This window comes from Aspergillus sydowii (assembly GCF_001890705.1).
Source record: "Aspergillus sydowii CBS 593.65 unplaced genomic scaffold ASPSYscaffold_10, whole genome shotgun sequence".
Classification (NCBI taxonomy): domain Eukaryota; kingdom Fungi; phylum Ascomycota; class Eurotiomycetes; order Eurotiales; family Aspergillaceae; genus Aspergillus; species Aspergillus sydowii.
Genome location: NW_024467868.1, coordinates 45238 through 71083, shown reverse-complemented (window position 1 = coordinate 71083; position 25846 = coordinate 45238). Strand labels below are relative to the sequence as shown.

At 50.5% G+C, this 25846-nt stretch overlaps 10 protein-coding genes across 10 annotated transcripts; 2 read left to right on the top strand and 8 right to left on the bottom strand.

Annotated features, from left to right (window-relative positions):
- Positions 1 to 8: 8 nt before the first annotated feature.
- On the top strand, positions 9 to 2073 carry ASPSYDRAFT_33847 (signal recognition particle receptor subunit alpha; the record flags this gene model as incomplete). Its single annotated transcript, XM_040845151.1, has 3 exons — positions 9 to 230; positions 296 to 616; positions 640 to 2073. The coding sequence occupies 3 exons, from the start codon at positions 9 to 11 to the stop codon at positions 2071 to 2073; spliced, it is 1977 nt and encodes a 658-aa protein (XP_040699634.1).
- A 364-nt stretch (positions 2074 to 2437) lies between these two features.
- On the top strand, positions 2438 to 4928 carry ASPSYDRAFT_134622 (MFS transporter). Its single transcript, XM_040840688.1, has 2 exons — positions 2438 to 4310; positions 4368 to 4928. Exons 1-2 carry the CDS (start codon positions 2886 to 2888, stop codon positions 4653 to 4655), a joined length of 1713 nt encoding a protein of 570 aa, XP_040699633.1. The 5' UTR covers positions 2438 to 2885; the 3' UTR covers positions 4656 to 4928.
- Positions 4929 to 5222: 294 nt separating this feature from the next.
- On the bottom strand, positions 5223 to 9477 carry ASPSYDRAFT_92035 (tetratricopeptide repeat protein; the record flags this gene model as incomplete). The annotated part of the gene is made up of 12 exons (XM_040852594.1): positions 5223 to 6049; positions 6105 to 7616; positions 7684 to 7875; positions 7939 to 8037; positions 8093 to 8161; positions 8267 to 8448; positions 8512 to 8563; positions 8618 to 8748; positions 8811 to 8888; positions 8949 to 9087; positions 9189 to 9337; positions 9428 to 9477. 12 exons carry the CDS (start codon positions 9475 to 9477, stop codon positions 5223 to 5225), a joined length of 3480 nt encoding a protein of 1159 aa, XP_040699632.1.
- A 1851-nt stretch (positions 9478 to 11328) lies between these two features.
- Positions 11329 to 14835, bottom strand: ASPSYDRAFT_92034 (F-box protein; the record flags this gene model as incomplete). The annotated part of the gene is made up of 2 exons (XM_040852593.1): positions 11329 to 12242; positions 12294 to 14835. 2 exons carry the CDS (start codon positions 14833 to 14835, stop codon positions 11329 to 11331), a joined length of 3456 nt encoding a protein of 1151 aa, XP_040699631.1.
- Positions 14836 to 16616: 1781 nt separating this feature from the next.
- On the bottom strand, positions 16617 to 18062 carry ASPSYDRAFT_48070 (Mpv17/PMP22 family protein). The gene is made up of 3 exons (XM_040847561.1): positions 17630 to 18062; positions 17046 to 17378; positions 16617 to 16830 (listed from the first exon to the last, which is right to left on the bottom strand). The coding sequence occupies exons 1-3, from the start codon at positions 17726 to 17728 to the stop codon at positions 16681 to 16683; spliced, it is 582 nt and encodes a 193-aa protein (XP_040699630.1). The 5' UTR covers positions 17729 to 18062; the 3' UTR covers positions 16617 to 16680.
- A 1061-nt stretch (positions 18063 to 19123) lies between these two features.
- Positions 19124 to 20380, bottom strand: ASPSYDRAFT_1157950 (uncharacterized protein; the record flags this gene model as incomplete). Its single annotated transcript, XM_040840040.1, has 4 exons — positions 19124 to 19615; positions 19658 to 19696; positions 19740 to 20003; positions 20076 to 20380. The coding sequence occupies 4 exons, from the start codon at positions 20378 to 20380 to the stop codon at positions 19264 to 19266; spliced, it is 960 nt and encodes a 319-aa protein (XP_040699629.1). The 3' UTR covers positions 19124 to 19263.
- An 844-nt stretch (positions 20381 to 21224) lies between these two features.
- ASPSYDRAFT_134618 (uncharacterized protein) lies at positions 21225 to 22472 on the bottom strand. The gene is made up of 3 exons (XM_040840687.1): positions 21968 to 22472; positions 21678 to 21906; positions 21225 to 21593 (listed from the first exon to the last, which is right to left on the bottom strand). The coding sequence occupies exons 1-3, from the start codon at positions 22306 to 22308 to the stop codon at positions 21369 to 21371; spliced, it is 795 nt and encodes a 264-aa protein (XP_040699628.1). The 5' UTR covers positions 22309 to 22472; the 3' UTR covers positions 21225 to 21368.
- Positions 22473 to 22862: 390 nt separating this feature from the next.
- Positions 22863 to 23385, bottom strand: ASPSYDRAFT_134617 (uncharacterized protein). The gene is made up of 2 exons (XM_040840686.1): positions 23306 to 23385; positions 22863 to 23244 (listed from the first exon to the last, which is right to left on the bottom strand). Exons 1-2 carry the CDS (start codon positions 23374 to 23376, stop codon positions 23130 to 23132), a joined length of 186 nt encoding a protein of 61 aa, XP_040699627.1. The 5' UTR covers positions 23377 to 23385; the 3' UTR covers positions 22863 to 23129.
- An 8-nt stretch (positions 23386 to 23393) lies between these two features.
- ASPSYDRAFT_70710 (uncharacterized protein) lies at positions 23394 to 24775 on the bottom strand. The gene is made up of 5 exons (XM_040850527.1): positions 24648 to 24775; positions 24541 to 24596; positions 24345 to 24427; positions 23749 to 24190; positions 23394 to 23549 (listed from the first exon to the last, which is right to left on the bottom strand). Exons 1-5 carry the CDS (start codon positions 24757 to 24759, stop codon positions 23430 to 23432), a joined length of 813 nt encoding a protein of 270 aa, XP_040699626.1. The 5' UTR covers positions 24760 to 24775; the 3' UTR covers positions 23394 to 23429.
- A 200-nt stretch (positions 24776 to 24975) lies between these two features.
- On the bottom strand, positions 24976 to 25834 carry ASPSYDRAFT_383562 (uncharacterized protein). Its single transcript, XM_040845708.1, has 3 exons — positions 25680 to 25834; positions 25161 to 25652; positions 24976 to 25109 (listed from the first exon to the last, which is right to left on the bottom strand). Exons 2-3 carry the CDS (start codon positions 25499 to 25501, stop codon positions 25055 to 25057), a joined length of 396 nt encoding a protein of 131 aa, XP_040699625.1. The 5' UTR covers positions 25502 to 25652; positions 25680 to 25834; the 3' UTR covers positions 24976 to 25054.
- Between the last annotated feature and the right edge of the window lie 12 nt (positions 25835 to 25846).

The following is a 25846-nucleotide window of genomic DNA, read 5'->3' as shown; positions in this document are numbered from 1 at the left end:
GTCTCAAGATGCTCGAAGCCTTTGAGATTTTGACTACGTCGGGAGTGGTTCTATGGTCCAAGTCCTATGCGCCAGTCGGCTCCCATGTCATCAACAGTCTCATCAACGATGTCTTCATCGAGGAAAAAGCCCAGCTCCAAAACACCGCGAACAGCGCATCCCCGATTTTCAAGAAGGAGAAGTACACTTTGAAATGGAGGAGATCAAAGGATTTTAACCTGATATTTGTGGTATGTCATGTTTCCAGGCACGCGATAATGATCAAGGATTTTTGCTAACACCGCGATTCATATAGGCCGTTTATCAGTCGCTTCTCCATCTTGGTTGGATTGACAAGCTTTTGGACAACATCTCGACTATTTTTATCGATATCTACAAGGACCAACTGAAGAGTGAACGGGTCAGGATAGTCGAGTATCCGTTTGACAAGTATTTCGACCAGCAAGTGCGCGAGCTTGAGGATAACGCCACTGCTGGCTTCTCTTATGAGGCGCCCGGAGCTGATGCAGAAGCAAGAAAAGACCCGCTCGTCTCTGCTGATAATGGAGGCCCTCCACCGCCGCCCGTACCTGGGCTCTTGAAAGGCATGTCTAACGTCTTGTTTACTGGTTATAATGTGCTGACTCTCCTCAAGCGCAGCCTCGAGCTGCGCACAGTGCGGCAACCTCTGATGAAGGTTCGCCGCCACAAACCCCAGATGTATCCAGAATACCCTCTCCCTCCTCGAGCCATATACTCACCGCCAAAGCCGGTCCGGGTGGTCGTGTTTCTCGCCGCGCACGAAAAGCTGCGAATGCGAGCGCTACTGCCTCTTCCGGGGATGAGAAGGGACGGAAAGGAAAGGCACCTAAGGGTGGGAAGAAGCTACGTGTGTGGAACGCCGATGGCCTTGCGGATGAGGATGACGGAACTGTCCTCGACTACTCTGCGCCTGCTGAGGCTGAGGACACATCTGTACCAGCAGTGGAAGCCGTGTCGCAGGACTCTTGGGGTCGCCGAACTGGCAAAGGTCAATTCGTCTTGAAGGATCTTGGGGACGAAGTCCACTCGATTCTCGAGAATGCAGACAACGAAAAAGCCAAGTCCTCTGCGCCATCTGGCCTTGTCGGATCCGGGTTCAGTGCCATCGGTGGCTTGCTGCGAAATATTGTCGGCGGCAAAGTTTTAACAGACGCTGATTTGGAGAAGCCATTGAAGACAATGGAAGACCATCTGTTAAAGAAGAATGTTGCGCGTGAGGCGGCTGTCCGCTTGTGTGATGGTGTCAAGCAGGAGCTGGTTGGGAAAAAGACCGGCAATTTTCAGAGCGTGGATGCAGCTTTGAAGTCGGCGATGGAGTCTTCCCTTCGCAAGATACTTACTCCAACTTCATCACTTGATCTGCTCCACGAGATCAACACCGTCACAAACCAGAAGAACAAGCAAGCTACGGCGCGACCGTACGTGATCTCCATTGTGGGTGTTAACGGCGTCGGCAAATCAACGAACCTGGGCAAGATTTGTTACTTTTTGTTACAGAACAACTACCGCGTTCTGATTGCTGCGTGCGACACTTTCAGATCTGGAGCCGTTGAGCAGCTTCGTGTTCATGCTCGAAACCTGAAGGAGCTCAGCGCTCGTGAAAATGTCGGCGAGGTCGAGCTGTACGAGAAAGGCTACGGTAAAGACGCTGCAAATGTGGCCAAAGATGCGGTCGAATACGGTGCAGCCAACCAGTTTGACGTTGTTTTGATCGATACTGCTGGCCGTCGCCACAATGACCAGCGTCTCATGTCTTCGTTGGAAAAGTTCGCCAAGTTTGCGCAACCGAACAAGATCTTCATGGTTGGAGAAGCCCTTGTTGGTACGGACAGCGTGATGCAGGCACGTAATTTCAACCAAGCCTTTGGCACGGGAAGAAACCTCGACGGCTTTATCATCAGCAAGTGCGATACAGTCGGCGACATGGTTGGGACGCTTGTCAGCATGGTGCACGCGACAGGGATCCCGATTGTCTTCCTTGGTGTTGGCCAGCATTACGGTGATCTGAGAGGGCTCAGTGTCCCTTGGGCCGTTAATCTGCTGATGAAATGATTTAGCAGCTATCTATACATTGTCTTACTTCCGCTCTACCCAGCAAATTTGAAACAGTGCATTTGTGATCAGGATCCTTGGCTTAGAAATGTAGAACAAAGAAATTGTGATTAGCCAAAGCAATATGCAGGCTTGAGATAGTCAGCCACTAAACGCTCGGCCGGCAGCTGATCCAAGCTGCAGACAACAACATATTCATGCGACATAGACTACTGTTTTGATCAGACTGAGAGATCCTACGTCTGTTTTTACCCAGTTAGACGGAGATCCGGGGTTCTTTGAAACAATGACATCATCCGGGTTGCGTGATGCTCGAATCGCAAACCTGAGGCTCGACTCGCCAGGAACACCACAATACAGCAGTAACAGTCCCTGGAAGTAGCAGGCTGATCCATGTATCATTTTATTTCATGTTTACCTCTTCTCTCGGCCTAAATGCCTAGTATAGCGGCGCACGTGACGGTGTCCAGACCGCTTACATCATCGCCACTGCCAGCCTCAATTTTTGGCAGATCGGATTCCAGCTCGCGTGCCTCCGTCTTCCCATTGCTCTCCCCCACCGGTCATTTTTCCCTGCGCAACGCTGTATCACTCTTTTTGAATCGGAATCGACAATGACACCTGTTGGTTACATCGCTTTTGTTCATTGATTACCCAGGGCTCCCGCGCGACTTAGTATCGGCCAGTCCCCGCGATTCGACTCACGGAGCTCTTGCACTCCAATCTATCATTCTAACCACAGCCAGTGCCGGCGAATACCGTTGATATTTAGCAGATCATACCAGCTTCGATATATCAAATACACTTCTAAGATGAAGACGCCAGATCGGGGACCAATAATCCCGAGGCGTCGCTCCTCAACCCTCCACTACCACACCTTTGATACACCACCGCCAAAGTCCCGCGGCAGACCCAATTCTGGCCAGTCCGCTTCGTCAGGCGAGGACTCACGCCATCCTCACCATGATACTTCAGATGATGCTACAGCGCAGTCTCCTCTTCCCAAAAAGCAGATGATGGTATTAGCACTTATCGCCTTGTGCGAGCAGACAGCTTTCAACTCAATCAGTCCCTATCTTCCCGATATGGCGTCGTCGTTTCCCGAGGTGAAGCCTGGAATGGTTGGTGTATATGTGGGAATGATCGGAACGGCTTTCGCGGTGGCGCAGCTCGTTACCAACTATTTCTGGGGTTGGATATCGGATCGAGTTGGACGGAAGCCGGTCATACTGCTGGGTACAATCCTTACCGCGGTGTGCTTCGTCGCATTCGGATTCTGCAGTACGCTATACCAAGCCGTTGCAGTGCAGGCGTTGATGGGCGTGGTCAATGGAAACCAGGGCCTGGTGTCCACTTGCCTTGGTGAAATCACCGACAAGAGCAACCAGTCCAAAGCTTTTACTTACCTACCGGTTCTGTACGGCCTCGGTGGAATTACTGGCCCGCTGCTTGGTGGCCTTCTTGTTATTCGAGAAAACCCTTTCAAGAAAGGGGAGCCAAACCCATTCCCGTATCTTGCGCCAAATCTGCTATCCGCCGGAATTCTAGTGATAGACTTTGTTGTTTGCCTGATATTTCTCGAAGAAAGTCTGGAGGATGCAGATACCTTGCCTAAGTTTGGCAAGAAAATCCGTGAGATGTTTTCATGGCTTTGGCAGATTACCAGTTTTGGGCGGCGGCCTCGCAGCGTCCGACCAGGGCCCCATCTTCCATACCGTTTACTTCGCGAGCAATCGGCAGAAGAACATGACAGTGATTTGGATTCGGCTTCAGAAATATCCTCAGAGCATCATGGTCACGAATCCCTGACTCGGAGCGAACTGCTCAACCGTGATACAGTCCTCCTGCTCTTGACATACCTTATATTCGCCCTTTGCAACATCGCCTTCAATGCGCTGTTTCCGATATTCTCGCAAGCCGCGCCCCCAATTGGACGTGGTCTTACGCCGTCTGAAATTGGCCTTGCACAGGGTTTCTCTGGTGCCGTAACTATCATTTTCCAGATTTGCATATTTGGCCAGCTGCGGAATAAGATGGGTAACCGGTGGTCATACCGGGTTGGTCTGTTCGGCTTCGTCGTCTCCTTTATCCTCATGCCATTCATTGGGTACAAGGGTAACGATGCTGCGAAACATGGATTAACAGGCAAAACAACCTTGATGGCTCTCGAGCTTTGTTTTGTCCTGCTGGTCAAGACGGTTGCCTCCGTCGGTGGCTTGACCAGCGCGCTCCTCCTGGTAAGCACATCTCCCAACCTCCGTCAAACAAGAACACACACTAACGTCCACCCACAGATCACAAACTCCGCCCCGGATCACGCCGTCTTAGGCGCCCTCAACGGCCTCGCTCAAACCCTTTCCGCAGCCGGTCGAGCCGTAGGCCCGTTCCTATCAGGCAGCCTGTTTTCCCTTTCAATGCGCGTCCAGCCAAAAGGCGAAGCGATCCCGTTTGTCGTATTCGCGGCTGTCTCACTCGTCGGATTCTTCCTCAGCTTCGGAATTCAGGGCCGTTCCCTTGAAGCCGATGGCTGGGATAGCCATGACAACGAGAGTACCAAGTCCGATGAGGACGAGGAGTCATAATGCATTCTTTTTTCCTTCAAGAAAAAAAAAAAAAAACATTTTATGAAGTTATGACCAGGATTGTTATTATTGTATTCTTTTTTGGAGCATAGAGCGGGGGGCCGTAAACTGGATTGGTTTTTCAATTCTTTCATTGATTCATTCCTTTTAATTCTTGTAACTACAATTTCCTGCGCATTGACTAGATACACGAGTCGAAGAGCAAGCGCGGCGTATATAGCATAGATAGATAAGACCATTGCTTTAGGCAGTTTAACGAAGTGCCATCTGTATAACCCTTTGTGCTGTGTTTATATAACACTTATATAACAAATTATTCCTCTCCAACCAAGTTCGAAATTACACATATAGACAACGCGATGGAAAACAACTGCAAAATAACAAAATTTGGAATGTGAGTCAATCTAATTATTACCAAATCATACTATATACTGGAATCAGCCAACTACTAGTATCTAACGACATACAACCCCCCGAACGCAAACGCAATTTTGCATAAATCGACCATCAATCAACCATATCAACATGCCGCCAGTCCCAGTCTTACCCAGCACCGCGCAGTGCAGTTTACCGCCAAACCCACTCAACAACATACATGAACCCCTCCCCAAGATACCCGGTCAACAGCAGTCCCTGCGCGTACTCAATAAGCTCCTTATTCGGTTGCGTCGTCGCGGCAAACAGACCACGTTCTGCGCCCTCACTGCCAGCCCGAACATTGATGCGTTTATCGACTAAACTCTTGTGCATCTCTTTCCCAGGGCGCACAAGGACGTACTTGCTTTGCTTTTGGTTGAATTTGTTGAATGAAGGTAAGGTTGGATTGAGTGGCGAGGTTGGCGTTGGGGTTGTGCTTGTTATGGGGTTGTAGGAGATTGAGTCTTGCGATTGCGGGGATATCCAGGTGAGTTCTTGGGCTTCTGCGCTCTCCGAGTCGCTTTGTGATACCGGCGCCGGAGAAGTGGCTGTTGCTGCTTGTGTGGTCGTCTTCTTGGAGGATGTGAGGGAGAGTCGACTCCCCTTTGCCTGTTCCGTCACAGGTGAAGATGACTGTGATTGCGGCGGGTTGTTATCAAGAACCGCATACTGGATATCTGAATCAAGCGAGAACAAGACGACCGTGTTAACTTTGGGGTTAAGTTTCATCCGGAAAGTTGTGAAGTTGCGCGGGTCCAGGTAGAACGTGTAGCTGGCAATGACGTTGACGTTTTTTATGCTGATATCTGCGTGGCCAATTTTGGAGAGTGCTTGATCGCGCGCCGAGATGGGGCATTTGGGCTTCACGGCGAGAGACTTGGATTCGCGTAGGGAGACGGACGGGATGCAGTGTGCTTCGTGCCAGGCGTTGCTTTGTTTGCGGCAGGTTTCACTGCAGAGGCGGGCGATGTTGCAAACTACAAGACGTTAGTATTGATGTACGTATGGTATGGAGATGGAATAAAGACGTACCCTTGCACAGAACGATAGTAAGACTTCCACAGTTCTCACACGGCCTCGGCTCACTAAGGCCCCATTCTTTCTTCTCTGATTCCAGGGATTCTCTCCTGCGATTAAGCTCGGCGATTCTCTTTTCCGCATACCCAATGCGTTTCCTCGAATGGTGGTGCTCTGGCGTTCGTTTAGCCATATGCACAAGCTGCCTATATGCGAGCATAGCCTTGTCCACAGCGTCGAGGTGCTCTCTAGAGACACAGAGCGCGCTAAGCGCATCGAACGTCTCAGGAGCCTCGGGTCCCTTAACAGCAAGGAAGTCCTCAACTAGGGCTTCGAACAGGGTTGCCGCATCCCGGTTGAGTCCTGCGTCCATGTATGACCGACCCAGGCGGTGGATTACGCGCAGGCAGTCTCCATCACGGGAGCGTCTGTAGCTGTCGAGAATATCATTGATGTCGGGTGGGAAGTCAAAGTTCTCGGTGCTCTGGAGATAGCGCACGACTGTATCCCTGGTTACAGGGTTGCTGAGACCAAAGACTGTCCTGCAGTGCGGGATAGTACGGCTGCATATCGTGCGGGCCTCTTTTTCGAGCCCGAGTTTCGTGTAGAGCAGCGACAATTTGTTCATTGCGTTTAGCGTCGTTGCGTGCTGGATCCCGAAGACGGTGTCCAGCGCCGGAACGGCCTTTTCGAGGAGCAAGAGCGCGGATTCGAGATCGCCGAGGAGAACCTTGAGAGAGGCGAGGTCCTGCATGCTGCCCAGTGTCTCTGGCGCGTTGTGCCCGAGCGTCTTTAGTCGACCGGCGAATGATCGCTCATACAGCGCTGCTGCTTCGGTGGCATATCCATCCTTCTCACAGAGACTTCCCAGGTCATGGAGAACAGCGAAGTTCTTCGGATGATCACGCCCGAGGGCACGTTTATACAGACCCAAAGACTCAAGATAACAAGCCTCCGCCTCGGCGGGGATATCCAAGCTCCGATACGCCAGGCCCATGGAATGCAGTATCGCCGCGCGCGTCTGCTTCTCAATATCAAGACCGGGTGTATCATCAAGAACCTTCATCGCCTCATGGAACTCTACGACTGCCTGTTGTGCATTGCCCTGCTTCATCAGCGCTTCCCCTCTCAACCGCGTAGTCAAGGCTCGCGACCACGCAGCCGTCGACGAAAGCTCGTCTTTTATCAGCACGAATACCCGCGCCACCTCATCAACCTGAAGTATGCGCTGACGGCCCGACACATCATGCACGATCGCCCCGCCGGAGATGTACTGCATATGCACGAACACGTTCTGCGCCCCGCGCATCAGCGCAACGTACTCGGCGTCTTGCACCGTCGTGCTGCTGTTGTTGTGGCTGTCGTCAGGCGCCCGCGCGAGGATCTCCTCAGATGTACCTCCGCTGTCCCTGTCAGCTGTTCGGCTGTCGCGTCCAGGGTGTTTGGTGACGAAAGAGAAGCGGATGGTGTTTGCTCGCTTCATGAGCTTTTTGCCCTTGTTCATGGACCTTGAGCGGGAGATGCCGCCTACACACGAGATACATAGTCAGTTTATATGCAACTGGCCAAGGCAAAGACCTCGAATGTAACATACCCACTGGCATCTTGCGCCCAAATATCTTTTGGAAAAAAGACAGTCTCTTTGAGGTTCTGGGCATCTCGTGATCGACATTCCTGCTGTCGCCGGGCGCGCCACCGGGGCTGTCCAAGTCGCTGGCCTGGTGTTTGCCTTCGTCCTCACAGAGGCCCGTCTTGCTGGGTTCTATTACGGTGCTGTCTCCAAGGCCTGGGACTTGTCAATCAGAACGAGAGCACTCAAATTTAGCAGGTCGGGTAAAGATGGACATACCAGTCGAGCAGAAGCTCGCGTCCGATGGCATCTTTTCTGGCCCAGGCTCCGTCCCTGTCCCTGCAGAGACTGACTGGTATATGCCGTTTGGAGCATGAACTGCACATATTAGCTATTATTTACAAACTTTGAGTGACATAGTCGACCGACTTACCTCTTTCCAGATCATATAGCCCAGCAAAGCTAATGGCGAGTACCTCTTCTTCATCACTTTGCGACAGTTCTGGACATTGTCAGCTGTAAGGTCCATCTATCTCAGCAGGTTAAATCCCGCGAGAGTGACGTGACTTGGAGTGAGGAGGTATACTTCTAAAAGACCAAGAATCACGTAACCTCCTAGCCTTTTTCGCTAGGGTCTGCTCCCCATTGGAGTCCGTCATGGAGTACTTTGATGGCAGAGAACCCTTTTGGGCGAGACTAGGGCTTCTGCTGTGAGCTGTGTTTCCGATTTCTCTCTGCAGATCTCGGTAGCTTGTGTCGTCGCGCGGGTCGTTGAGGACGGGCTCGTATCTGCATGCGCACGATTAGGGCTATTCTCTGACCTGACCTGGGTCCCATATAAGGCAAACGGACAGAACATTACACTTTGATCCGCAACGGGTGCAGTCCACGAAGCATTCCGTGTCTAAGGCTTGATTAGCATGTCTAACGTAAAAAACAGAAGGGACGGATTCCGTACTTCGTTGCCTCTCGGCCGGCTCGTCGTCATCCACAGCAAAAGACCTCTCGCACCTATTGCAGAAGAACCGGATCGGACGACAATCGAGCGGGATGAGTCGTTTCTCCATGCGATATCCCTTTGTGATTAAACTGCGCTGCACCGTCAGTTTGAACAATGAGTGACGTGGACAGAGACAGAGGGTTGGAGATACCGATCGCGCGTCATCACGTATACAGCGATAGCTGAGCCAGAGCAGTATCTTGTTAGGTAGTGCTGGTTCAACTCGGTCCTATACCCGGTTAGAATTACGTCGAGTATACCGAATGAAGGTCGACGGCAGTTCACATACGCAGACGAAAAAACGGCATCGCAATCAGGACATTTCACCTCCGGTACGCCCAGCGTAGCCGCGTCGTCATCGCGAAATGGAGGGAATAGCCGTAGAGCCTCAGCAAAGTTCTCAACAGCCGGCGAGAGCTCTCGAGGATCTATATCCAAGAATAAGGAAACTATGTCAGCTTGATCGTCCCTCCTAACCGGTAAGACACATCCATGCTTCGTCCGCCCAATTGTAGTAGTGAGTGTATACCGTTCGTGGTGGGCCTGCCAGCTAATGATAGAAGAACGTCCGAAGCACGTAGTATGCGCGTTTTCCCTTCGAGCCGGCTGGGTGTGTTGAGGACAATTTCCTTCGCTAGTTCACGTTTCGCGTCGTTCTGGAGGAGGTATTTGTTGTCCCTAGTTAAAGGCAGTACGTTAGCCTGAGATTCCAATATAACCGTCTCATGTGCATGAAGCGAAGCTGCAGTAAAAGGACAAGACACTCACCCATCCACCGACACTGTCGGGAAGTTACTATACTCCGTGTCTGTATCCATCACGAAGCAGACCAACACAGTCGGTCGGGACAAGCAAACGGAGAGTGAAGGGGCAAAGACGAGAGGCAAATAATATGTCCACAGAGAAGGATGCCTCTCAAAAAACCATCAATCCCAACTGAATTCAGGCATGCAGATAAGACAGGGCTCGGTCCAAACGCGGGTGAGGCGTCATTTTCAATAACGGGCGGACAGTGCAGTGGCTCCAGCTTGCATATGTAGTGTGTCTCCCCATAAACTGCGGGTCGTCAATCGGCTCAGACTGATTGAGCCGAGACTGGCAAAGGGCGAGAGACGGGAGCGACAGAGATCGGGCCATGTTAGGTAGGTTTCTGCCATCAAACGGGCATACTTGCTTGTTTCAAGGAGAGAATTTGCAGGCAGCCAATTGGGGCCCTCGCTATCCCTGCATCCCTGCGAAGGGGAGAGAGAAGGGTGTTTGATTTTTGACTGGAGATAAATGGGTGGTGACTGGTGAATGAGGTGCTCGTGGGATGGACAATGGGATGACTGATCGAAGGGATACGCGCTGTTGATGTTGTTGTCACGTCGACACCCAGTCAGTTCCTCACTTCAGCATCAACTCCATCTCGAGTCCGACAGCATTCAACCCTGCAAGTCGATCAATTTTCCAGCCTTAGCGAGGTCCCAACTAAGGGCCCCTTGCATCAACACCATTCGACGTGATCGCGAGATTCGCAACTCCAGTCCCACACATCACATTTCACTCGAAATTATCGCTTGCAAACGCACCCACAATCAACAATCGACACCAATCCACAACTCATTCCCGCACAGCCTGAGCGGCACTGCGATTGGAAGTTTCTCTGAAACCCAACATGGCGCAGGTGCGAATGTGACAGATCACAAGCACAGACCGGATTCCTCATCTCCACGCGTTTCTGGCAAGAATGGAAGTTCTGGAACGCGATTTAGCTCAACTGTCCTACAGTAGTGAAGTTACTTCATGATGTTATTGCATATCTGCATTGAATTATGCTGATCATCCTTGCAGACTTCTAGCTTGTTTTGGGTCATTGTGGCTGCTCTGCGCTGTCATGCGTGCCGGCTATGCCATGCCATGCCCTGCCATGCGAACTGCTGGAGACATGGCGAAAGAAAAAATGGGATAAACCTAATCATTAAATAATGCAACGAATAGTCAACTCTCTTCCCGCTGTATTTAACACCCTCGCCGCCGTTGACGACGCAAATGCAAGGCAGGAATCATTGGTGTTGAGGATGAACCCTTCAAGCCTCTATGGCTGCTCGGTAACTCGAGTCATGCGTATCTCCCATCGATCTCAGAACCGGAGAATTGGGAATGAGTTTATTCATTCAGGCCTGTAAGGGAAAAGGGTATTCTATTATTCTAGCATTCCTTATCTTCCATCCATCCTCGATTCTGTCTCGGAGATGTTCGCGTAAACCAGAATGGGAATGGCATGACGGCTTGACCGACTTTTCTTGTCTACCTGCCCTCCTTGCAAGGGAATAATTGTTACCCACATAGTGCTACTATTGATGGCGGAACAATATTATATGAACTGAACTATGTATGTATGTATGTACTCCGTATATTTGACAAAGAGAATGCTAGCTAATGACGTGTGAACTCTGTAGGGTATCAAATCGGACAATGAAATGACCGCTGGATCGTGCGAGACTGACTGGCTGAGCGGGAGCAAGAGCCGAAAAAACGACAAGACAAAAGACGAAAGTTCGAAAACATATTCCCGTAGCTGTTTTGGCATCAAAAACATACATAGACATAAGAAACGACCCCGGACGCCCAAGTAGTCAAGTCTAATTAGATAATAGAAACATAGTGGTGAGTGTAGTAGGCAGGGGTCAAGCCCACCTCCATCCCGAAGCAACCGCATCTGGCCTTTGCATAACAGATGACAAGATACTATTGCAGTGCTGGCCCTGATAAACAGACGGAGGGGGCGAATACCCATGCCCATAGCTGGAGCCATCCGCGGACGAACCCGCACTGGGTTCCAGACTCGACTGGTTATACTCCTGCATGAGCAGTGAGACTGCGGCATTCACGTTGATGCCTTCGCCCGTGTCTGTGATTTTGAGCGCCCATTTTGCATCGTCTGCGTTAAAGCCTAACTCGTTGACAATCATGTCCATGGCTTGGTCGGTTGGATCGAGGACTTGAGGCTGGAGGAGCGAGACGGCTGCGCGCGGTGCGCGGGCCTGGGGGACTTGGGTGCTGAGTGTTCCTGCTGTCGGGACTCGGGGTTGAGGTGATGGGGTGTATTCTGGAGTTGGAGTGGAGGTTGGAAGGGGTGGGACTTGTTGGTAGAGAGGGTGTGGGGGTGCACCCGCCAGGCGGTTCATGATCTCGACATAGCTGGAGATCGGGCGTTCTTCGACGCCGGGGTTGGGACGGCCCCCGTTCTGATTACGACGGTTGCGAAGTTGGATAGCGTAGGCGGCCTGTCTTCGTCGCTGAGGGTCACCAGTAAGAAGATTATCTGACGGGGAGGGGTTGCTTCCCGCCGATGATCTGGACGAGTTTGATCCGGTTTGGTGGAGAGGATGCATCTTGCGGGCCGACGTCTGAGGTCTGTATGCCTTCGACACAGCTTCTCGGAAGAAGCTGGAACGGCTTGCATCGGCTCCCTCCCATTTCGTTAACCCAAGCGATTGAGCTCGTTGGAAGATCTCATCCGCGTTGTCGACGGTTGCGATGGAGGCCAGGGCGAGGACAGCGGAAGGGCCGAGGGTGAGGACGTACGATGTCCACTCCTCTGCATGCAGTGTTAGTACCAAATCAATTGCAATAGGCACAGAAAACAAACCTAGCGTTGACTCTTCCTTGACAGGATCCTTGTTAGCCACATCATGTCCATCGAATACGCCCGCCTTCCTTGCCGCCTCGCACTTGCTATGGATCGGCTGAAGCAGGACTCCCAGACAGGTCCAAATCTCCGTCATATCATAAAGCTGGCCCTGCGACAGTCCGCCCTCGTTCCCCAATCCAAACCCCTCAGGCGGCTCAAACAGAACATCGTTAATTCCAAATGGCTCGCTAATCGACATCGCCATAGAGGATTGTTTGTTCTTCGCCATAATACCGCCGTTCAACCAATCCATCTGTCCGACAATATCGCCCTCGCGGCCCTTGCCACACCCAAAGATCCTGCAAAACGTCCAAACCCGCCAGAATGCATCGTCAATCTCATCTGCGCGGGTGTCGTCCTGGCCCGCTAGACCGCGGATTGTCTCTGGACGGAGGAACGTGCTGCAGCGCGCAAGGATGAGCGACTTGAGCTTGACAAGAGTGTACAGGTCACGGGTGTAGCGGTCGAGGTATAATGACGGCGTGTACTCGGGGACAGGAGCATCAAGGTCGAAGAGCACCTGCCACTCGGAGTCCCAGGGCGGGCTCATCTCACGCAGCTCCCAGGCTGGCGGCGACCTTGCGTAGACAGTATTCTGGATGAGCTCGAGCTCGCGACTCTTGAAGACTCGGTAGAATTGCCGGTTCATGACGGCGAAGTTGAAGAGGTCCTGCAGCTCGTTACATCGTCGCAGAATCAACTCGACGATCTCATCGGGCAAGGTCCCGGGCATCTCGCCCGAGGGCACGAACGGTGAAGGCGCAACAGGCGACTTGATTTGCTGTTCGGGAAGACCGGCGTCGAGCTCGTATATGGCTATCGGGTCCGAGTTCGTATTTAAAGTAGTTGTTAAAGTAGGCATCTCGTACTGTCCGATCGGCACGGATATTCCAGTCCCAGCGGGTTGGTCGGGCATCGTGCCTTCGGAGTTGAGCGAGAGTGTTTTGCTTCTCCTTCTCGGCTGGGGCTGTGGGACGATTTCCTTTTCCTGGGAAGCTTCATGTGTATTTGAATTATTAATGGTAGGTTTTGTTGAGGGCTGTGCTGCACACAGCATGCCCGATGGCTGCACTTCCTTTGTTTGCAGGCGGGGCAACTTCAACCGCAGCTCTCGCTCGCTGTTGACGGACGTAGATCGCTGGGTGCGCACAGGCACATTGAGCAGCTGCGCCGACCCAATCGTCTCATTTTCCTTTGCTGCTGCCTCTGGAGTTGATGCCGATGCTGGGCGTACTTCCTGTCGGACCGCTCGCTGCAAAAGCTCGGAGCCGCTCGCCGACCTTCGATGGGACCGGAAGTGACCATCACCCCGGTTTTTTGTGGTCTTAGCCTTCAGAGCGCCGAAGGTGGGCAGTGACACCGTGAAAGAAAACGGACCCCGGCCTTTGTCCTTGTGGGGCTTCTTGGCGTGCTTCATGGTATCGTCTGTTTGCGCTGAGACCAAACTCATAAGCGATTTCTTGCAGCTGCTGCTGTCACTGCCACTGCTGCTACTGCTGTTGCTCTTACGGTGGCCCGTCGGCGGAGATGGCGCTGGACGGGTGGCAATCATGTCCATATTACCTCTGCTTACCTGCAGCGGAGCATCGAGACGTGGCATCGATGTTGTCGCTGTCGCTGACAGTGACGGAGATGTGTGTGGCGAATACATCCCGATCTCTTCTTTGTCGTTGCGTTCCGCAAGATCGGCGAGTGCGCTTTCGAGTTCCTCTGCGGCCTGCGAGAGGGTCGGGTGATGGCGGCGCTGTTTGTGTAACTGCGACTGCGGCCTCGAGCTCACCAACAATGATGATTCGCGGTCTTCGTGCAGAGTATCCTCGCGGATTGTTGGTTGGTGTTGGCGCGGGTATCTGTGCTTGTGCCGGATCGATAAGGGCTCCATTTGGATCGGGGGTGGACATGGGAGAGGTTTGTTCCTTGCGGATGGTGTGCGTTTTATGGACTTTCTAGACCTTCTGGAACCCTGGGAGCGGGTCGACCCGGACCGGTATATGGACGCTGAATCGTCGAACACGCCGACCATGGTGGGGGAGATTATGGAGTAGGCGTCTGCAGAATTGTATGCAGACGGGGAGAACTCGGAACCGAGACTGGTAACAGATGATCTGCGGCTGTAGCACGAAGATGCGTCATCGACCAGGTCGGTGGAGCATTGCGAGGATGATCCTGTATTTAGCTCAAAGATATCTCCCAAGTCGCGAGAACTTTGGCGACTATGGCGACTATATTGGCTGATGGTTGCTGTCTCGTAAGAGCTGGTGGACTGATGACGCGAGCTCACAGGCGACACAAGTGAGAAATGGGATGAAATTTCGGGGAAGAAGCGAACCCAGCGCGTTCCTGACTGGGAGAGAGGTCTTTGGCCGTCGCATTCGCTATCGCCGTCCGGCGAAACACATATATTCCCTTCCGCATTGTCTGGGGTGTTTGGTTTCTGCTTCATCGCACCTAGGCCAGACCCGCGGGATGGTGCACGGTTGGATGAAGGGGAGACACTCATACTGAATGAGGCTTTCAAGTTATTTTTCCCCTGAATGTAGGATTGTTTCAGAGCGCCAAATTTATTCCCATTTATTGCCTAGGTACCGGGACCATGGTCTCGAATGTTAAGTGCCGGGCGATCTTCTTTGTGGTGAACCTCGTGGTGGACAATGCCGACTATTGATTTGAAACTCTCTTCCAAAGTGCTGCTGGTGCCAATAACAGGATAGCGGGTGAAAGCGAACCGGTGTTTCCTTTGTCGAATCAATCGAACAAGGCAGGGACAAAGGTGGCACAATGGCCGTGAGAGCGAACTAGACCCCGAGTTGCGGTTTGCTGCGCAGATGTATGTTGTATACAGACTTTTCCTCACTATCGAGCCCAAAGGATACGGGGGTGAAGACGCCTGGCGGTGGATAACAAACTCTTGCAGGATTTTAGAAGTATTAGTAGAAGAAAGCCACCAGGCTTACTCTAGGATTGGCGTGAAGGTCCCCTAAGTAGGATGAACAAGATTATCTGGACCCAGCGTAATCAGAACCAACAAAGTAAGCCAGGGCTGGGGCCAGTCCAATCAGTAGAGCTTCGCTGCCACGGCCACTTGAACGGTTTGTGGATCCCTGCCGGAGTAATATGGACTTCGAAAGCGTAAAATAACACTCAGAATGGGGTCGGTTTTTGTTGCTGCACAAACGGGGGCGACTGTCGACGGTAATATTAATATTACCTGGGCGCAGGTAACCAACACCCTTCACCACCTCCAAATGCTCCCTTCGTTCTTCACATATAACTTAAACTGTGAAAACGTCCTTACTAAGGTCTTCACCTCGAGTCTTTTTTTGGATACGGCAGAGCTCCTCCCTGCACAGGCTCCCTCCTATCAGGATGGGCACCTGGCCGGGATCGACATTCCGGCGCAGTCCTCGCAGCCGGCTCGTATTATCTGGCAGGCTGGCCACGGGGTAAGTTAGTTCCAGTCCACTAAGGCTGGGGGTCCTTAGCGTGAATATCCACGCTCAAAATAACCAGCTGGGGTTAGTGCCGGTGGCTCTGGTATGGTGGGTCGACCCGTGGCCGGGGCTGTGTCGATGTCAGCTCGGAGCTCATCCATGGTTCATTCACAATGCCAGTACGGAGAACTACCACAATTAACTGTCTGGTGGTCTTTTCCGGCCAGACTCTTGTTGCCTCTGTTTGTTACTCGACCATTATTTAATATCATGCTGTGGCCGCGTTGAAGTCGTCATTGTTGTCGGTATTTACTCCGTACTCATGCATTCAAATGGCCCCCGAGTGTCGTCCACGCCACTTGCGCCATGATTTTTGATTCATTCCACTTGGCGCTCCACTGGGACTCGGGTACACGCAGTATCAAATATGGCCTCGCTATTCCATGCAGTCACGGGCGAATTTTCCTCGCAGATTCAGGAATGAGACTAGTATGCAAGGAAAGTTGGCCCCTACATGGTCATGCTGGGGCCGCTCAGTCCGCACTTGCGCGAGAACCCGGTCCGTCGGCGTGGTCTGATTGAGGAAATAGTTTCCCCCGGAACTCCCTTCGGACCTCCGTTGGGACTTCTCAGAGTCAGAGACCTTCAGCATCCGGACATATGATTTGCCCCATAAGCCAACCTTAGGCGAAGCGTAACTCTACTCTTAAATTTGGCTCCAAGTGCTCCGTGAACGCGATTTATGAGCAAGGGAACAGTCCCCATTCTCCAATCGACATTCCTCGTCCGGGTCACTACTTACTGCACGTGGCCACTACAAAAGGAAAGCGTAATTTTCCGAGTATCAAAATCAGTTGTATATTTTGTTGTGATTGTTCTGGACGCTCATTGGCTCGCAGAATACACGAGGGAGTTTATGCTGCCATAAGACTGAGGTAAACACCCCAGACGACACCGAATAGATTCCCAACAAGGAGACGCTGGTTAGCGGGCACGACGGTGAAATTTAAGACCGAGACAAACGGCCAGAGCTTGAGACCGGCGAGCATAAATGGCCAGAAATTCTGAGTGATAAGCACAGTCAGCCGAGATCTCATGGGTGCATTGCATTGGGGCCGGGAACCGGCGTATAACATTATTGGATTCATCAGATCAGCGAGCTAAGGAAACGGCCCATGGATCAAGCGGGAAATATGAATTCAATAATCAATAAAAGTGGAAGAGGAAAGAGATGTCAGGAGACGCCGAGACGGATAACTTGAAAAAGTGGATGACCTACATTTGTTATTTCACTTTTGATGACTTCAGAATCGTAGCCCCGTAAGAAGCCCATTGTCGCGATGAATGCGACAGTGTTCCATGCACCGCCGACAACCTGGTCGACCACGATTTTCGCCACGGTGTTCTTAACATTGAGCTTCGGATTCTGCTTCTCCTTTTCATTCACGCTCTCATTGACCTTGTCTTTCTCTTTTCCCGGCTTCGGTTCAGTCCGCTCAAACCCGGGGAATCGAGATTCGAGAGTCTCAAGCCAGAGAAACGTCAATGGCGACAAGATCAGCGCGCTAGTCGTGAATTGGAACAGCGCTTGGGAGTCTAGCTCAAAGGGCGTCTAGACGTATATCTCGACTTCTCTACTATTTCGGAGCCCCAGTGTCGGCTGGCAGCACTCCGTCCATAGTAGGGAAGCCGAGGGCCGTCAGCATGTTGATCGTTGTTGGTGCAGTGTTGGATGCTGCGCCTCCACACGGTAATATCTTTTGGCCCTCCAAAATGTGCCTCGTGCAGGACAACATACTCCGTAGAGACTAAAGACAGGGCCAAGAAGAATAATTGACAAGAGGAGACCAGAAACTAACGCACCTCATTCCGATAAGACGTAATCCCCTGCGCAAGCACATTCGACCCGGCACTGATCAAAGCAGCCTGCAAAGTGGCCTTTGCGATCGGAGGAAGGGCCATTGCATCAAACACAGTAACACAACCCCTCGTAATCTTCACGGATCATCAAAATTATAATTTGAGTTCAACGCCGATCTGATACGCTGTCCGAAGAAGGCGTTTGAGCGGGGGTTCTTTTGATGGGTGGGATTCGAAGAACGATTGTGGCGAGATTTGAGAGAACGCCCGTTGTGGGTGCGTGGCTTGGTTTTACCGCAGTACGGTGAGACGCAAATCGGGTAGGGCTGTCGAAGATCCAGACCACGGAGGGGATTGGTGAGCAAAAGAGGATCTAATACGAAGACGAGCTGATCGAAAGAGAGAAACGAGGATTCGACACGAGGTGGAAGTGGAATGAGCAAAAACGTGGATGGAAGGGGGAGGATGGAATGGATGTTCTCCTTGACGGCCAGACAACACTCACCTGCAGGACACGTTGGACTCTGGAAACACGACGTTTCTCCGTCCAGTGTCTCATTGTTAGTGGCTTAATAGTCTACTTAGGTAGCTCGGTCTTCCAGTTTCCGGGACATTATCGAGTCCTTTATTTACACCTCGGATCTATGTTAGACAGCCCGATCGCGACAATCGCTTTAGTCCTGTCAACGGTGAGATCAACAGCAACGCACGATCCCCAGATCTACACGAACTCTGCCTGTCCATCCCAACAGTATTGTATTCGCATCAAAGGATGAACAACCTCATTGTTTGCGTTGGAATACGAGATCTGCACACCAAGGCTCGTAAACGAGAACAGGGATTAGCCCGATCAGGAAACACGAGAGCTTCATTTGACTGCACATCATGACGCAATAATAATACAAGAATAGAAACAGAGGTAAATATGGGTATATCGAGCCGTTGGCCAAGATACATCGGATTTGCTTTATTGGGGTTCTTTCCTAACTTCGACATGCAAGCCCATAGATATTTATACTTTTGTGCTGAGGAGACTAATAAATGTCGCGAGGGAGATAGTAGTTGGAGAGCGTTGAGCTATTCGAATTTGCTCTTATGTGTAGATATTGAAGATAAATCCTCCATATTGCACATAATGGGAAACGGTTATTGTTTCTGATGATAGAGAGCTAGCTTCACATTCTTCTAAGTCTTTTCCTCCCATAAACTTGCTGTATTACCTATTGTTTATCATGCTCTCAGGCAATCCTGTCACGTTCTAAGCGTCAAACAAGCGTGTACAAACTCAACTCCAGGAAGGCCGGAGACACCTATTGTGGGGAGCTGCCCTAAGAGTTGACTATCAACCAAAGACCACAGAGCCACATTGAAGCTGGTGATGGTGCGTTACAAGATTTGCTAACGGCTGTTAATAGCTACCAGCAACCCTTTGTGGAAGCCATGATCGGAAAATCTGCTGGATACACGTGAAATCGTGAGAATGGGTATGCAATTGTGGTGGATATGACCAAAAGTGCCAGCTACGTAGTAGCCCAAGCTGCCAAATTGACCGCGACAAGTATAACCGAAGCTTGTGGAATAGTACCTTAATATAGAATCACCAAGGTATAGACCAAAAGTTTCCGGGATTAGGACCATTAGTTTCCACTATACGAGTCGACCAAGCTTGCAGAATTGGTGCTGTCCTGCTCATGTTGTCGTTTGGGACTGAGCTTATCTGACAGAACGATAGTTGCGTCGAAGTGTCCAAGACTCGGAGCCACGAGCTCCGCGCTGAATCGATCACAGAAGGTATCATAAGGTTTGTATGGGATCCTTTTTCGCCTAATCACCGGCGATTGGACAGGCTTCGTAGCAGACTTTGGCTTTGCGAGTGCGTTGAGAAGGTCGGTAGTGATTTCAGTGTCGTAAAGATGAATATACTCACGGTCGAACATATCCGTCACAAAAAGACGCGACTGTGAGACGAGTGAGTTGGGACCCAAAAGACTAGACTAGGACCAGGGTTGTTGAAAGAAAAGAACGACATACCGTGTAGCCCCGTGGTTTTCGCGATCGTCCCAGCTTACGCTATTGGAGTTGTGCTAGAGCTAATAAGAGACAGACAAAATACGGGTCACCAGTCCATTCCTTCGGAGTTACTTGAGCCAGTTTCTTTTTGCTAAGTGCAACACCGGGCTTGTTGAAACGTCCACGCGGGGCTGGGCGTGGGAAGAATTTCCTCAAGCGGCTTCCACTGACTTCTCCATAATCCAAGTAGCCTACCAAAGGAGGTGAGCCTTCACGGACATGCTGTTTGGGTTGACCGTGACGATGAAACACTGTATAACTTGGACTATGGGCGAGAATACCCGCAAAGAAGAACCCAGGTCCTTGGCTATCCAGGAAAGATGTCAGTCAAGCCAGTCTCTAAAAGCCAGCTGGTATCGGATTGAATAGCATCTCTTACCGAATTTTAGCAAATTCACGCCCCTCTCCCACAAGGATAGAGATAAGACAATTGCGTTTTACTGTGCGGTAAGCTGTCTCTGCTAGGTTTTGTGCGTCCAATTCTCGCTTTTTGCAGATTTTGAGATCTACTTCTGTGCTGCAGTTGCCTTGTGTGAAGTCTATACTGGAGGTCTTGCTCTGGACATCCTCAAATCGACACCCTTGAAGATCGAAATGACGGGTAGTCCATAGAAGCGGATTGACAAAGACAGCACGGTGGTTTTGCATAAGGTCACAGACCAATATTGGGCTGGAATAGACCATTTTGGCGAATGGAAGAATATGCAGAGGTGAAGGTTTGCTCAAGGTTCAATGTTTACCTTGACATGGGCCCAATAACTACGTAATCTGCCCGCAATACCTCCGGCACATGGGACCTGGTATCTAGGTGCCTAAATCCTCCATCTGCTGGGACTTGGTCCTATTAGAGTTTTCCCGTATGGCTTCACCAGTTGCCGAATGGGTTGAATCATGAAATCGTATTCTCCTCTAGGTACGGATGTCACAGTATACGAGTCCTCTCTTGGTGGGCTGAGGTGCTGGATTGGCGATGACTACACTGAATCCTTCACGCAGCATCTCTAGGCAGGGGTGCATACCTGGTTTACTGGGAAGAAACCCGTCTAAGTTAGGGTAATATATATAGATTATCATTGGAAAAAGTACAGGAGCGTAAGTTTTCCACCCTCCACGATTGTGGCAAGATAGCTAATACTGTCACCTCCGAATCTGCCTTCTAAACTCGCTTTGGGATGAGGCTAGAGAAAGTTTTCCAGGACCATATGATAGAAGCGAAAGTTCCTGGGTCCGACGTCATTTGCTTGCCTGTCGTGTAGTCAGGCGAGCAGCCCAACCCTATCAGAAAACTCCCGGCACTCAGACAGTCAACCTTGCGGCCAAGAGAGATCGATGCGTTACTGAATAGCCCTGATAAAGCCATGATGGAACGAAGTGAGCGATATCTGATCGGAAACACTGGCTTTAGTATGTCCTTGGGTGGAGTTCGGGTACCAATGGCCATGTACTCCTATGTGAGCTCTACGTCATGGTTTGATTCGTGGCAGAGGGATGGAAGAGAAGCCGTGGTATGCAGAATATATGTAGCTTGGTAAGTTCGGCGAGACGTGATTATACCACAAAATTGCAAGATATCCTGAATGAAACAAACTCCTACATGGCCATGATCGAGTCTCGTCAAAAGGGAATTCCTAATACTGCCCATCCAGCTGGTATACTGCAAGCATAATCTCCTCTAGACAGGCACTTGAGCGCCTCCAACTGGCTTGGGGAAACGACTAGTACCCAGAGACAGATTAATTCCACCAGCCTGGCGACGCAAAAATTCAAGCATAGCATCACTATTAGGAGAGCCCGGGAAATAGTAGACTGGTGTTTTCTGTACGACCAGATTCTGCCCATCAAAGTACGCAGTAAGAACCCTCCCACTTCGCGGGCCAACAAACGAAAAGAACATTACCTATGGATGAAAATCAAGGTTATTATCAATGCTCGACGGGAAAAGGAATGAGGGAGGGGAGGGGGCAGGGGAGCTCCATGTTACCGGAATAATGATATGGTTTTTCAGCGATTCGTCTTGCATGCGCTCTATCATGATACCAAGAATGATGAGAAGCTCGCTTCTTAGAAGCTCGTCCGCGTCATCTACATTGATAGCACTGTGCATAGCTGCTTTGATATGCGGGTGTTTGCCACCGTGTTTGACCCAGCCGCCATGACACCCCCAGTCAATTCCCCAACGCATATCGCGCTTAATTTTTGGCGTGTAAAGCCTGATACAGGAAGAGATATTAGCAGCGAATAGGGAAGTTGCGTCGTGGATCTATTACTTACTCGAGAAACTTCCATCCCGTGTAAAATGAAAGCCTATGAGTTTCACCGAGCGATTCTCGCGGCCAGGCCTGCACCTCACTGATGAAACATCCGCGAATGATCCTCAAACGGGCACAGAGAGGAAACCTGTTTTTCCGCAATGTGTAAGAGCCGTGATTAATGATCTCATAAGATTTCGCAACATCCTTCCCAACTTTTGGGTCCGAGCTATCAAACTTGAAAGATGACAGTCGTTCCATAGACCAGGGTTTGAAGAATTTTGGCACTCTGGAATCAGGATCTTCGAAAACCTCTGACCTGATCATTCGAGATCCGCTTTTTTGATGAAGGGTGTTGGCCATTCTTGCACAAGTGTGTATTGAGTCTTGAGGACTGCTAAGCAATCGGCCTTGGTGTCTTCTCTAGACATCATGAGCTTAGCAAAAGCGTCTGCGAGTGAGTTGACAAGGCTATCGAGTTCTTGGGACATAGTGTAGAGATTATCAGAGTCATGGCTTGAAGCGAGCTGATAGAAGGAAGTGAGGAGTTGGGAGAGGAAGAGAATAGGTAGGTAAGTGGGACTGAGGTAAACCTTGAGAGAAGTGGGAGTAACACCGCTAAGCGGCCTCAGGCAAACCATTCAAAAGCTTCCCACATTTGCAATAATAGTCACTGGTACTTAAATTAATTTGCAGTTTGAGTAACTAGATTGTGACTACAGACCATGCCCAATTTACTCTTCTGACGGGGAAAGGAAACATAAGATGCGCATCTCGGACGAACAAGATACAGACTGTTTTCGTGCAAAATAGATGATATCATTCAGTTGCACTGACGATTTCTGAAAGAGGACCTTGGAACAAACAAAACCAATAAAACGAAAAAGAAAAGCACAATAGCACATAACGTTAGACGCACGGCATCTTGGTCGGATATTGCTGCGATATTCTCAGTACTCCCTCGGAAAACCAGCGTCACTACTGCTGAACTACCGGTAAACGTAAGAATCTCAACCTGATAGTCTCAAAGCTCTCACAACCACATGAGGATACCACCTTAACTACTTAACCCCAACGCCACGCCGGCCATGCTCCCTAATGGTCTAACGTATACGCCACATTCTTCGCGGCGAGCATTATCGCCATGATCAGCCTATAGAGGGATTCCATCTCGGGCCCATAACCTAGGCGCCAGGGACCGTAGGTATGCATGAAAAGGGTAGGTGGTCGAAATACCCGGGGTCTGCTTCTGCAAAGATAAGGTAAACCACTACTCCATCTTGGGCGATAAGTAGGCTCCTGATTCCCACTACTGTCAGTCCACGAAATATAGGAGAAACCGCCGAGGATATATACTTACTTCCCATAGAAGATCACCGCTCTCTGGTCGCCGGCCTTGATCCAAGCGACCATCTCAGCTGTCTCTTGCATTCTGACTTTATCGGAGGCCGCGTTCCTTACCCCCTTCTTCACCTCCACCAATACTAGCACTCGGTGCAGAATGCGCGTCCAGAGCGCTCCATTGTGATGGATGCGTACTCGGCGCGTTGGAGCTTGACCTGAAAAACTGCCCGAGGTATGGTCCAGTCAGCCCGGACTGGGCCCTGCAAGAGGGTCTGCAGTTCATCCAACAGCAAGACTAAAGATACGTTCACAGTAATTTCATCTGTAATTGGGCGGGTTTTGTTTGTATCTTCGACTTGTTAGTCCACGATCATACGTTAAGAATTTGTTATCGCTTGGCTCTAAACGGCCGGCGAAGTCATACCGATAGGATCAACCACAAGACTTCAACCACCTCACGGTGGGCATCCAGGAACCAGCCCACCCCGGGTAGCCCGCAGAAAGATCGCTAATATCCAAACCGCGATGAACAATTGTTAAAAACCTCCTGAAATCGTCCGATGATTCAAGGAGTCCTCTCGCCTGGCCCCAGACGGTGTCAAGACAAAAATCGTCCAACTCCATTTCCAGAGTGCCCGGCGTTTTTGCAGGTGGCCATATGGCTTTCATGGCCGTGAACTGGCGCCTGCGTACCTTGGATCCTGACCACATGTTCTTAATGTCATTGATTGTTTTATCGTGGAGGGCGCCTTGAAATGCCAGTCGCTTCCACCACTTGACGCTGGCGGGAAAGCAAAAGGATCCTTTAAAGGAACATCGTCTTCCTGGTTCCTCGCCGTGGAGATTATCGCGTTGAAAAAGCTGGTGCTCATGGTGTTGAGTTGGGTGAGTAATGTTGAGGCTGTGGTGGGAAGACACAAACTGTCTAAGGAAAAGATTTCTCCGAGGCAGTAACAAAATCGTGGGACAAAATGTGAAAATTCACTAAAACCCTTTACCAATACAGTAAAGCCTGGTACTTTTACATATCTTTCTAATGTCGTTTCAGGTCTTACCTTCTGCTGTCGGCCATGGACGCTACGATATCCCCAGATGGGTACTCTACGTTGTTCTGGAGTAATTGAGGCGAGCAGGCAGACTTTTAATTGGTAATTTATACAAGATAAATGTATACGTAATAAATATAAGGCCAAAACTACAATTCAGCATTAGCAATGTGATCGGCCAGTCCAACAACAAGGGTGATCTTACTTTAATTTCCACGCGAGGGCTCTTAGCGGCGCCTTGTGAGAGGGCGAAGGCGGTATCTAGAGACCTGGTTAGTGTTATCCAAATGATATAGAGTCGCCAGTACATACGGGCCAATGGCGCACAGAAAAAGGAAAGCCCAAACAAGAAAGGCCACAGAGGTGGCGCAGGAGAGAGCAAAGCCGATTTTGACGAGGGGTTCGTAAGGGCAGGGGCCGCCATCACAGAGGATCTTCATTTTGAATAATTGTGAGATGTGGATGAAAAGAAAGAAGAAGAGATGAAGCTGGAGGCGAAATGAAACTGGGTAACACCACTCTACAAGGTGCACGTGAGCTGAGACGAGCTATTATATTGTAAACACTGTAGTCCATGGTATACCATTTAATATGTAACAAAAGGTAAAGCATTTCTTGCTCAGACATGTTTCACAGCTGCAATAGGAGAAATCAATCCATCACTGCCACTGGCGCATGATATTATATCCACCTCCCAAATATGATCCAAGCTCAAGAGTTCAGTAGAAAGGTCGTTGAAAGTCGGATGGTTCGAAGGTTGTAGAACGGGAGCAGCTATTAACAGTCAGTATAATGTTGTTTTCTCACCGTGTTCTGCTCACCTACATTAGACACCCGGATTTGTGGTACCCGATATCAGGCTTGTGTGTGTGGAACAGAAACTGTGAGAAATAACTGCTAGTCACCAGACATGGATGCCTTTGGTGTAGTAGTCTAGAATCTCGACAGAAAATGGGATCCTCCGCAAGCCCCCAGAATGGAGCAGACAGGCGTTTGGGGCTATTTCTTTTGCTTTGCGGGACCTGCGTTTGGTTTGAAAGGTTTGCTCTGTGGGAGCTTCTGGGCTCTGATAATGCTAGGTTTGACGGTGGCGATGGCTCTCGTCGTGGTCTTGTAGTTATAGGTCTTGTGGTAGTCTTGGGGCGATAGCCACAGAGTAATAACATGATGGCAGTGGTCTTGTAGTGGTGGTTTGGTGGTGGCCTTGGAGTAACAGCTTCGTAGCGATAGTCTTATGGTGATCTTGAGTAGTGGTCTTGTGGTAGCGGTGGTCTTGTGGTAGCAGTGGTAGTAGTAGTGGAGGTCTTGAGTGGAGGTCTTGAGTGGTGGTCTTGAGTGGTGGACTTGAGTAGTGGTCTTGAGTAGTGGTCTTGTGGTAGCGGTGGTCTTGTGGTAGCAGTGGTAGTAGTAGTGGAGGTCTTGAGTGGAGGTCTTGAGTGGTGGTCTTGAGTGGTGGACTTCAGTGGTGGACTTGAGTAGTGGTCTTGAGTGGTGGTCTTATGGTAGCAGTG